The sequence below is a fragment of the Canis lupus genome, chromosome 10, assembly GCF_048164855.1.
Source record: "Canis lupus baileyi chromosome 10, mCanLup2.hap1, whole genome shotgun sequence".
NCBI classification, from domain to species: domain Eukaryota; kingdom Metazoa; phylum Chordata; class Mammalia; order Carnivora; family Canidae; genus Canis; species Canis lupus.
Window position 1 is genome coordinate 63307814 of NC_132847.1, and position 11677 is coordinate 63319490.

At 43.4% G+C, this 11677-nt stretch overlaps 1 protein-coding gene across 5 annotated transcripts in view; it reads left to right on the forward strand.

The window, feature by feature from the left end:
• TAL2 (TAL bHLH transcription factor 2) overlaps positions 1-7203 on the forward strand; it is a 63908-nt gene extending 56705 nt beyond the window's left edge. For 4 of the 5 annotated variants that reach the window (XM_072842233.1, XM_072842235.1, XM_072842232.1 and 1 more), the window contains exon 4: positions 6053-7203. In XM_072842233.1, coding sequence (XP_072698334.1) covers positions 6053-6380 — 328 coding nt within the window. In that variant the 3' untranslated portion in view covers positions 6381-7203. Of the gene's footprint in view, positions 1-106; positions 202-6052 lie in introns of those variants that run through there. The other variant, XM_072842236.1, reaches the window with a different exon arrangement.
• Positions 7204-11677: the final 4474 nt, after the last annotated feature.

The window sequence follows — 11677 nt, forward strand, 5'->3', positions numbered from 1 at the left end:
CGCGGGAGGGGCGCGGGAGGGGCGCGCGGCGGCGGCGGGCAGGCCCCGAGGGGCCCGGAGACAAAGGGCCGCGTCCTATAAAGGCGGCGGCGGCGGCGGCGGCGGAGGCGGAGGCGGAGGCGGAGGCGCGCGTCCCGGCGAGGGCGCACACGGCCAGCGAGGCTGCGGCTCCCGGCTCCCGGCTCCCGGCTCCGCGAGGAGGTGCGTCGGCCCCGGGGGCGCGGGGGCTCGGAGGGCCGAGGACTCAATGGAAGCCCTGGGGGGGGCTCCGAGGTCGGGGCGGGGGGGACGCGGCTCCGGGGGAGCAAAGCGATGCCCTGCGCGGTCGGCCAGGCCGCCCCACCTGGGTGGGTGCTGCTGGAGGTCCCCCCGCGGCTCCTGCCAGGGCCGCTGCGGCGGCGTCCCGTCCCGGTGAGCGACTCGCCCGCAGCTGCAGGTCCCCAGCTCCGCAGCTGCAGGTGCCGACTCCGCAGGTGCAGGTCCCCAGCTCCGCAGCTGCAGGTGCCGACTCCGCAGGTGCAGGTCCCCAGCTCCGCAGGTGGAGGTGCCGACTCCGCAGGTGCAGGTCCCCAGCTCCGCAGGTGGAGGTGCCGACTCCGCAGGTGCAGGTCCCCAGCTCCGCAGGTGGAGGTGCCGACTCCGCAGGTGCAGGTCCCCAGCTCCGCAGCTGCAGGTGCCGACTCTGCAGGTTCAGGTGCCCAGCTCCGCAGCTGCAGGTGCCAACTCCGCAGCTGCAGGTGCCGACTCCGCAGCTGCAGGTGCCCAGCTCCAGGCCGAGCTGCCCCCCCGGCGCTGCAGGCCAAGGGAAGAGTCGGGAAGTGAAGGGGCGAGGGCCGCAGGTGGGGCGGGGCTGGCAGAGGATTCAGGTGCAGCAGGCGGGTGCCCACCCAAAGACTGCTTGCTACTCAGGGAAACGCATTTATTAGAACATCAACATGCGGAGGTGTCTAAGGAGGAAAGTAGTTTGCATAATAGTGTGTGTTCTGATATTTAAAGGACATATGTGTTATGTATAAAGTACACACACCAGACTGGCTACTGCTGGGCGATCAGATTGAAGGTATAGATAGAGAACCTTCTGTGTTTTACTTTATGCACCTACGGACAGCTCGTTTGTTGGTTGTTTTGTTTTTTCTTGGAAGAGCATGTGATTACTTCTGTACTGATTTCAAAAGGCAACGCTATGCCCAGTGTGGGAGGTTAGGCATCTTCCCTTAACCTGTCTATGTAAATCACCTTTCTCTCCTTCTGGAGACTGTTTTCACTTATTTTCGAGAAAAAGATGGACGAAGAGACAAATACATATGACCAAATGAAAGAATGAGGAATTTAAAGTCTTATGAACAAAGAGCCACATGATCTGACTGCCTGGGACAGGCCACTGCAGGAATGTTAGCTGTGAGCCTGGGCTGCACCCTTTTCTTGTTGACCTGGACTCTGTGTCCAGAGACCACTGTCACAGAAAAGCAGCAATCCCTATTGGGGGCATTGGCTACTTTCTGTGGGGGCATAATTGTCATTCTTTTCTTTGGTAACCTGTTATCTTCAGTGAGGACAATATAAGAGAGGGAAGTTTGTGTCCAACTATATATATTCCTATTATATTTACCATTACATTCCCCCTGCCCAGGTGTTCCTAATCCCAGGTCCATGACACCTATCCAACCAGACGGATGTAAATAGAAATCAGGGGCTCTGTGTATTTGGATGGGGAGAATTTACATTTTTACTTCTAGTAACCTTTCATCTAAATTTAGCCTTTCCTTTATTTACAAATGTGGGTAATAAAAAGTAGTACAGGTGACAATGTCACCAACAAAAATCATAAATACCTTCCTCTCACATATGTTGCAGATCTTTTGCTTATATATCATGGTGTAGAAATTATGGTAACAAGTCATTTAATGTGTTAAAAACAAAGCACATTACTACTATATTGCATTTTAAAATTATTTTAAGAATTATTAATGATAATGGATTATTTTTATACGTCTATGTATTTCAACTCATGCATTTAAAATAATTATTTTGAGAAGGGAACCAAAAGCTTTTCACTTTGTGAAAATGATTTAAAATCATTGTCCTGGGATAGAGTCCTCCCCTAGACTTCCCCAGTCTGCCAAAAGAATCCATGCCACAAAAAGTTTATGTATCCTGACCCAGCAGGAGTCAGTGGTGACAAAGATGCATACATAGAGAGGCATGAGACACAGGCCATGCCACCAATTCCCCGTGTGACCCAGGGACAGCATGCTTTACTTCTTTTTTGACATCTATCAGGTGTTTTCTGATTTTGCAGCATCTGGTGTATTTTTTTAAGCTCTTAAATTATTCTGAGATCAAGCTTAGCAGTAATCGGGCCTTACAACTGGTAAAACACTAAATGCAATTTACTTTGATTTAATAAGTAGTTCGGTATTTTCCAGTGACCACTACTTTGAATTTTCCCAGCTTGTTAAAGACCTGATTTCTATTTCCCCCTGTGGAGGAGAGTAACACCCTTGAGGCTAAATCAACAAGGCATTATTAAGCTTCTTCTAGGATGGCAGGCTACATTTCTGAAGCCGAAGCCCATCTTTTCCTCTCCTTATTTCCTCTGTCTGCTTCTAGCACAATAGGATTGAGCCCTCTTAGAAGAGAACACCAGTTAGTTTATCCTGCTTAATCTTTCTCTTCCCAGCTTGAAAAGGACCACTACTGCCCCACCCCCCGCCCCCGTCCCCGTCCCCCACACATAAGGAAGTAGAGTTGACTTAGTGAGTGAGCTAAACCCTCCTTTGACAAGAAAAGCTTGAAAGTAACTTTGCTCCTACAGTCCTGGCTGCAAAGCAGCCAGCCTCGTGGTGTAAACAAAACTGAATAGTTTTCTATCTAAAATCCCTTGATTTAGGTTCAAACTGTGATATTTTAGTTTTAATTGGCTATAGTTCTGACGGCACTCATATTTTTCATTGCAGATGAAGGATTAGGTTATTTGGAAATGAGTTAGATCAAAGACTATTAATAGGCTGTGCACTGTGGCATTTTAGAGCAGAAAGAGGCCTTTGGGATCACCTAGTTCACCCCCTTCAGTTTGGAAGGACACATGGTATGCCGGGAAGGCCCCTAGAACACTTGGGTAGAAGCTGCTTCTGTGCTTCTATAGCCCCTGTTTCGCTGTCCATTCACAAGACATTGGTTTCCCAGTGTCCAGCAGCCAGTAGAGTGTCAGACACATAGGGTCAGTAAGTGTTGTTACCTAAGCTCGGAGTGCATATGATTGTAATTGGATTATGGGTCCTACTAAGAATGTCTTCACAGAGAAAGGAAGTGGACCTGAGTGGCTGGTGGAGGGAGCCTGAGGCCAGCCAGTGAGCTTGGGCTGCCATGTTTTCTTACCACTGGGTTCTCAGCACAGCACCCAACCCAGATAGCAGGAAAGGCCACAAGAACAGGGATGGAGAAATGTCCTGGGACCATACAGATGATTGAAAAATGCTATTCTTTGGAGTAATGACACTTATCATATGTATAAGGAAGAGAATGCTTGTTATTTATTAAGCACCTTTATAGCAGGCACATAGTATCTCATTTATATATTATATACTTCACATAACATATTATTGAATCCTCACAAGAACCCTGATGATGGCTTCATTTCCATTTTCCAGAGAAGAAATTGAGGCTACAGTAGTTAACTGATTTTCTCAGAATCATATAACTAAGAAATTGGGAGCTGAAATTTAAAACCAGGTCTTTCTACATTAAAGCACATAAACTTTCTTAGTTTTTGTCTATTATGAAGCAAATAATATGTGAGACCTTTCTTATTATAAAAATGTAAAATATTGGGGCAGCTGAGTGGTTCAGTGATTGAGCATCTGCTTTGGGCTCAGGTTGTGATCCCAGGGTACTGGGATCAAATCCCACATTGGGCTCCCCACAGGGAGCCTGCTTCTCCCTCTGCCTGTGTCTCTGCCTCTCTCTGTGTGTCTCTCATGAATATAAATAAAATCCTTAAAAAAATGTAAAATATTACTCAACTATAACAAAACACACTCATCTTCTTTTTCTATCTTCCCCCAACCCACTGTCCTCCCTTAAGGAACCACTATCAACAGTTTGACCTGAATCCTTCCAGGTATTTTGCACACACACACACACACACACACACACACATATGCGCGTGCGCGTGTCCGTAGACATATAGAGCAGAACAGACAAATACATAAATCAAGCTCAGACATTTTCTACTGCACGTAGCTTCTGTATCAGAAAAAAAAATGCTAAGTTGCAATAAACATTTACTTTTCCCTGTTTTATTTGTAGAGATGGTGATTGTAATTATCTAATATTTATTGACCACTTACTGTGTGCCGAACACTTTGCTAAAATGGTTTACGTGGATCATTTTATGTGTCCTTACAGATGGTGCCCTGAGTCCCCCTTTACTTATGAGGCGTTTGATACATAGAGAGTTTAAGTAGATTGCTCAGGGTCCGACAGCTAAAGAGCAGAACCAAAAGCCAAAACAAGGTTCTGGCTCCGAAGCCTGTGTTCTTAACCACTGTATAGGTGCTTCCATTGGTGACTGATCCCTGTAGGGTCAGGGCTTGGTGGTAACAGTGACTTGTTCTAATTAATTGAGATCATCATTTGGTTCCTACAGAAGGGCAGAGATACCAGCACACAATGTAGTGAAATGACTTCTGGAATATGTCAGCGTCTCTTAGCCAATCCCGACAGTGTCTACAGTACTGTCACTACAGCCAACGCTGCTTGCGTATGTATAGAGCATGAGTTAATGCACAAAAAAACAGTGCCTGGCACAAAGCAAATGCTCTGTTTGCTCTTATTTTCCTTAGTTTATAGTTCACAGAATGCTTTCACGTGTAGTATTCCATTTAATCCTTACAACAAGCTGTGAGGAAAGGATGGTATAATTACACCCGTCGTATAGCTGAGGAATTGAGGCTCAGGCTGGTGAAGTGACTTAGGCAGCGCCTCACAGCTGGTTAGTGTTTGGTGCTTTGACCAGAACACACACCCTTGGAGGGACAAGGTGGCTTTTCCTCTATGTTGAACTCCTGCTGTACCTTCCTCCAGGATTACAGGGACCGGTGAGTGCACTGCTTCTTACCACACACAGTTTCGATAGGGATGACGGTGTTCCTATTTCAAGAGTAGAGCACGGGTGCTCAATGTCCACCACACGCTGAGATCATAGAGAGGTTTGTTTGCTGATGCATCATCTACATTCCCATTAACACATGTTAATCCAAGCTGCCTGGGGTTGGAAAGGCAACCCAAGTGCAGGCTTGTGGAGGCCTGAATATCTTCTACAGCATCTGTGGCAAATTGCCACCCTCACTTGCCCCTTGTCTTGTCTTCTTCTTACACCAAATATCCCCACTTCTGTTTTTCATACAATAGGGTTTCACAACTCTTCATCACTCTGTTCACCCTCCTCTAATTGTGGTCCAGTCTGGATATTTTAGATTTTGCACAGTGAGGCCCAACCCTCCAGGTGAGGTCTGCTGTCTTAAGAGGAGAGCTGTGTTAATGTCCTCATTCCTCAAATTATCTTATTAGTGAAGCCTAGGGTTAGAGCTTTTATTTTTTGAGAATTCATATTTAACTCCCTGTTGGCTGACTATATATTTTGTTTGCACAATACTAAATCCTATGCTATGCCTAATTCTGAACAGTTATGAAGAGTTAGTTCCAAAGGAAGTAGTGGGGTTACTGGGATAAAACCACCTTGTGATGGGGGCTCCAGAACAGGGAGGGAGAAAAAGGCTGAAGGGTATTGTTCTGACCCTATCCCTTCTTCTGCCACATTTTCTTCCGTTGTCAAAAGGAAGATTAAAAAAAAAAAAAAAAAAGGAAAAACAAAAGCCACCATCACCAACAACCCCCCCCCCCAAAAAAAAAACCCCACAAACCTAAAAATGAGGAAGTGGAATTTCCTAAAACCTGGTTCAAAAAGATCTAACATCTCAAATTCTTGGCAGGACAGGTGATACCCACCGTCTCTTACACAGTACTGGGCCCTTTCTCTTTCCTGTCTCAGGACTTCAAACATGACCAGGAAGATCTTCACCAACACCAGGGAGCGGTGGAGGCAGCAGAATGTCAACAGTGCCTTTGCCAAGCTGAGGAAGCTCATCCCCACTCACCCTCCAGACAAAAAGCTAAGCAAAAATGAAACACTTCGCCTGGCAATGAGATATATCAACTTCCTGGTCAAGGTTTTAGGGGAGCAAACCCTGCAGCAAACGGGAGTGGCTGCTCAGGGAAACATTCTGGGACTCTTCCCCCAAGGATCCCACCTGCCGGACAGGACTCTTCTTGGTGACTACCAGGTTCCTTCACTTGACCCAAGCCCCAAAGTTGTGTAGTGGGGCTCTGGCTGTAATCACCCAGGGCAGCACTTGCTCAGAAGCCACTGGCCGTCGACAGCCTTTTGCATGTTCTGGTATCAACTTGATGAATAATTTGTGAGGCATGAATTTAAGTTCCACAGGAGATGGCTCAGGGACAGCTGAGCCGGAAAGGGGCTATGAGGCTTTGGAGTCTGCCACCAGCCCGGGCCTTTCAGGCAGAGCAACCCACCTCTATTTTATTTATCCAGGATCTGCATAACATGTTGTTTGTGGGGGAAAAAAAAGAAAAAAGAAGAAAAAAAACATAGGTTAAACACAGGTTTGAAAACCACCGCTTTACTCAATTTGTTTTCAATACAAGGAAGGAGTTTTCTCATAACAGATCTCAGATGGATGAGTAGAAAATGCTTCCCTCAAAATGTATTTTTTTTTCGAAATGTATTTTAAAGTTTGTTTTGAAAAATGAGATATATGTGATGGAGGGTGAATGAAATAAGGTTGATGAATGTGAAGACAACCCTCATGGAAACCAACATGAACTCCCTGCGGAAGTTCAGGGAAAAGACCCTCCTGACCTGTGAGGATTACAGGAACATGGCCAATACATGTGGAAGAGCTCTGTATCCCTTATCCCTGTGGAAATACGAAGTGTTGCCTGTGTTGAGCCATTTATATATGTGTTATCTCTAAAGCCAAAAGGTGGATTATATCTGTGAGAGGAAAGGACTTGATAATTTATGAAGTAGAGTTCATAGTTTTCTTATGAAAAACAGCTGAACTAGGTTATCTAAACCCTTAGTTGCACATGTCAGACATTAAAACTTTTCATTCAGCCTGAGTTTCTGCTATTTAAGACCTGTAAAATTCAAATATAATTATGAAAATCCAAATGTTACCATTTAACGACTCATTTGACAGCTTAGTTTAAACAAAAGATCTAGAGTAGACAATAGGAATGTAATACCAGACTTTAATGAATTAATGAATTTGTAATTTGTCTTCCTTGCTATGGAGCATTAGCTCAATCCTATTCTGGGAGGGGTTGTACCCACTAGTCAATGAAACAGTGTGGATCTGGCAAAAGTACTCACAACCATGTGCCACCCTGATGATTGGATTCAAAGATGGATTCAAAGATGAATCCCATAGCTGAGCCCAGAATACAAATAATAGCATTTGATGGTCTCTGGGACATTTGATTTCCCTAAAGTTCTTGACATAGCCTTGGTTTTAAAACCTTCTGAACCACAGGTAGGAAATTGATGGATTTGCAATTATGGATTTTCAGTGTGTACACAACAGAGGAATTTAAATTTCCTGCTACTCCAGAAAGAAGATATTGACTTATGGAAGGTTGAAGTGAGCTTCTTTGGTTTGGTGATCAGAAAAAAGCTCAATGAGGCTCCCTCAAATTCTCATTCCCCCGAGATAGCAAGGTCATAATGTCATTGACATCTATACAGCATTTACACTCGTAGCCCAGTGCATTTCTCCAAACAATATTTTTCTTCTAGGTCCTTTAAACTGCATTCTGTACACTTCCTATGGGTCCAGAATAGTCCAGGGAAACACATACACACCGATTCTAGGAGCCTTCCTCTGAATGTGCATTTCTTTCTATGAGGTGATGTGGACTTAAATTTGTCCCCAAACCAACTGATAGTATAGCTCAAAGCTTTGATGACAGTTGTCAATCAAACACTACTTACTCTCTCATCTGGCATTAAATCAAAATAACACTTTTGACAGCGTTTTTTAAATTAGCTTCATATTAACATGTTGCTGAGGAAGGCACAGAGGACCTCTTTGCCTGAATGCAGGATTTTACTGCTCTCCTCAGAATGAATAACCCCCTTTTCTGCTATTGGAGCCAGGTCTGTGTATACAGGGGGCTTTTCCACTGACGTGTAAGAGGGTGCTTCTGAAAAGTCGTGAGGAGATTGAGTTATCACTAAACTATATGAGGGGGATAATGACTTAAAGAAACTGCAGGAAATTCTATTGATAAATGAATAAACAGTTAAAATACTACTTGATCTAATTCACCTCTTATTTTGTGAGCTTAGGTTTTGGTATATCAGGTTGTGTTGGGTTAAAGTGACTGTCAAAAGGAATTGTAGGTACACATAGACCAAAACCTTTGGCAAGGTATCCATGAGACTGGAAGCTAATTAAAAAATTACTCTGTAGTCTTCCTTGGTGTCTTATAGTCAAGGCTTGGTAATTGCAGTAGTAAGAATATATGGTTAAAATACATTAGAGCTCACCGATGGCATATCTCTTTATGGATCATTTGAACCAAACAGAAAAGTTTAGACAGATTATGCCATTTATGCTACTCCGTTACTTGAAAAAAATGTTCAGTCTCCTGTGGGCACTGGAAACTTCTGGAAACCAGGTCATTGATTTTTATAGATCATTAGATTGGCTAGTTTTACTCCTCAATATACAGAGGAGAAAACAGGACCAGAGTGTTCTGAAGTGGCCTTCTGAGGTCCCATGGACAGTTAGTGCTTGATTTCCTGACTCTGTGTCCAACCTTTCTACAGCCCTGTTCACCCTCTAAGTTTTTTAGGATTGAAAATGGATAAGCACCTTATTGCTATGCTCTTTTCAACAGCATTCGGTAATCTTCATATGCCTTTTAATTGAAATTGAATTAATCTGCTTTATAGAATGTGATTAGATGTATTAACCAAAGATTTTTTTTTTTGTTAATGTGTTTCGTGCGTTTTTAACATTGGGCTTGCTATTTAACTATTAATTTATTGCAAATAAATTATTTAAGAAAAGAAATTGTTCTTTAAAAAAAAAGAATTTCGTAAATTTACTAAGCACTGCTCTCTTCATTCTTATAGCTTTTGGCTCTCAGCCCCTCCCCCATCATTGTCTTTACTCTAGAAAAAAAATCTAGCATCCCCTGGTTAGTCTTTCTCTCCTCTCCCTTTGTCTCTCTCTCTACCTCTGGCTCTCTCTTCATTTTACCTTTCACACAGCTCCCTCATTATCCTTCTCAAACCATTGCTGTGGTCAGACCACTCCCTAGCTATCAAACCTTCAGTGTCTTGTCCACCAGACCGAGACAAGTGCCTTACTCCAGGCCCTCTGCAGCCTGGTCCTTCCTTGTATCTTCCACAATCCCCTAGATAGATTGTACATGCTAGGGGATTCCTGGGTGGCTCAGCGGTTTGGCGCCTGCCTTTGGCCCAGGGCGCGATCCTGGAGTCCCGGGATTGAGTCCTGCGTTGGGCTCCCAGCATGGAACCTGCTTCTCCCTCCTCCTGTGTCTCTGCCTCTCTCTTTCTCTCTCTACATCTATCATGAATAAATAAATAAATAAATAAATCTTTAAAAAAAAGATTGTACATGCTAATGAAACTGCCTCACTTGATGGCCTCTACACATGTCCTACTTCTTAATACTTCTGAGTTTTCTCTTATGATTTCACTTCCATGCATGAATGTTCTTATTCTCTCTCATTCTACTCACTCCTCCACCTGCTCCAAATTCCACCCACTAACATCTTTCATGACTGATCTTAAACACCACTCCTTCACAAACCTTGACTCCTCTTATTTTTTTTTAAGACTTTTATTTATTTATTCATGAGACAGAGAGAGAGAGAGAGGCAGAGACACAGGCAGAGACAGAAGCAGGCTCCACACAGGGAGCCCGATGTGGGACTTGATCCGGGGTCTCCAGGATCATGCCCTGGGCCGAGGGCAGGCGCTAAACCGCTGAGCCACCCAGGGATCCCCCCTTGACTCCTCTTAAACACCATCTTTTACACAAAGTCCTCCTAGATTTCCACCATTCTATTGAAACTTAACTTTCTTAGAATCCCCTTTTGTGCTTCCTGACCCTAACTTCCTCTACTCTATGGTTACAAATATTGGTGTATAGCCTGTCCCCCTTCTCCAGTAAGCGAAGATTTCCTCAAGGAGAGGGGTAGTTTCTAACATTTACTCCTCACCACAGCCCTGCAAGAGACTTCATTTTCAAAATGAGAAAACTGTATCAAGACCATCCCTGTTAAGAAGGCAGCCTCCCCTAAAAGAGGACACAAATGAAACTTGGATAGGCTGAATTTTCCTGAAAACCCCAAAGTCTAATGCTTTTCTTAAAAGCATTGTTTCTCATCATTTCTATTCTACATGCAGCACCTGCCTTAGGAAGTATCACCACCTAAGAATGGCTTGAGATGGGTGAAATATGTATAAGTTATGCACAACTGGCTTTGTCCTTAAAAAGGCAAAAGATGAAAGGAGTCTGGGAGAATGGACAGCTTAACTGCTGACCCACAGGCCAAAGGTTAGTTAAAAGTCACATCCTTAAATAAAAAGGTCAAAGATAAGGAGGGAATCTAAAAGTCCAATGGCAATGCAAAGCAAGGGATTTAAAGTGGCAGGTGTCAGAAAGGAATGCCAAGGAATGAATGCATTCAAAGGATTGCAGGAGGCTGGGGGCGGGGGTGGGGGGGGGGTGGGGGGGGGGTTGCACAGTCTCCTAAACCACTTTCACTTCTGTGATTGTTGGGTGTACCATAAATAGGGAAACTTTTCTTTTTTTTCTTTCTCTTTCTTTCTAATGACTTATCACAAAGAGACCTTAAAGAGCACTAAATTTTAACATAAATATACATAAATTTAGGTTTGTAATCTGCCAAATAAATTTAAGAATTTAATATCCAGGGTTCAAGAATTCCCTGGTAGTCAAGTGAAGCGAACTGTCGAATTGAATTTTCTTTTTCTGGATAACTCTGAAAAAGACAGGATTATCATCCAATATGTCCATACGCTTCAACCTAAGTAATTATCCTTTTAGAACCTATCATAAATAATTAATCAGAATTATGGCCAAAGAAGTATGTACATGGATCTCTATTTCAGAATTTCACAATGTACATAAAACTATAATAATAAGAGTAAGAGCTAAGAGTCATGGGTGGGGTGCTTCCTTGACTGCCAAGGCAGCTTCCAGTGTATCAGCCCACCTAATCTTCATAACAATGCTGTATCATTAACATTATATTAATTATGTGTGTTATTCTCACTTCACAGATGAGGAAACTGAAGTTTAGGAGACTATTTATCTTGCTCACGTTTCCACTGCAGAGTCAGAATTTGGCCCCAGTCATTTTTATTCAAAATTACTGCTTTTCACAGACACATTTTGTGTGTGAGTCAAAATTCTTAATTCCTTTTGTATTTTTAAATTTAAAAAATTATCCTTTAAATTGAACTATAGTTGACACACAATGTTGCATTAGTTTCAGGTGTGGGAATTCTTTTTTAAAATTTATTAAAAATTAT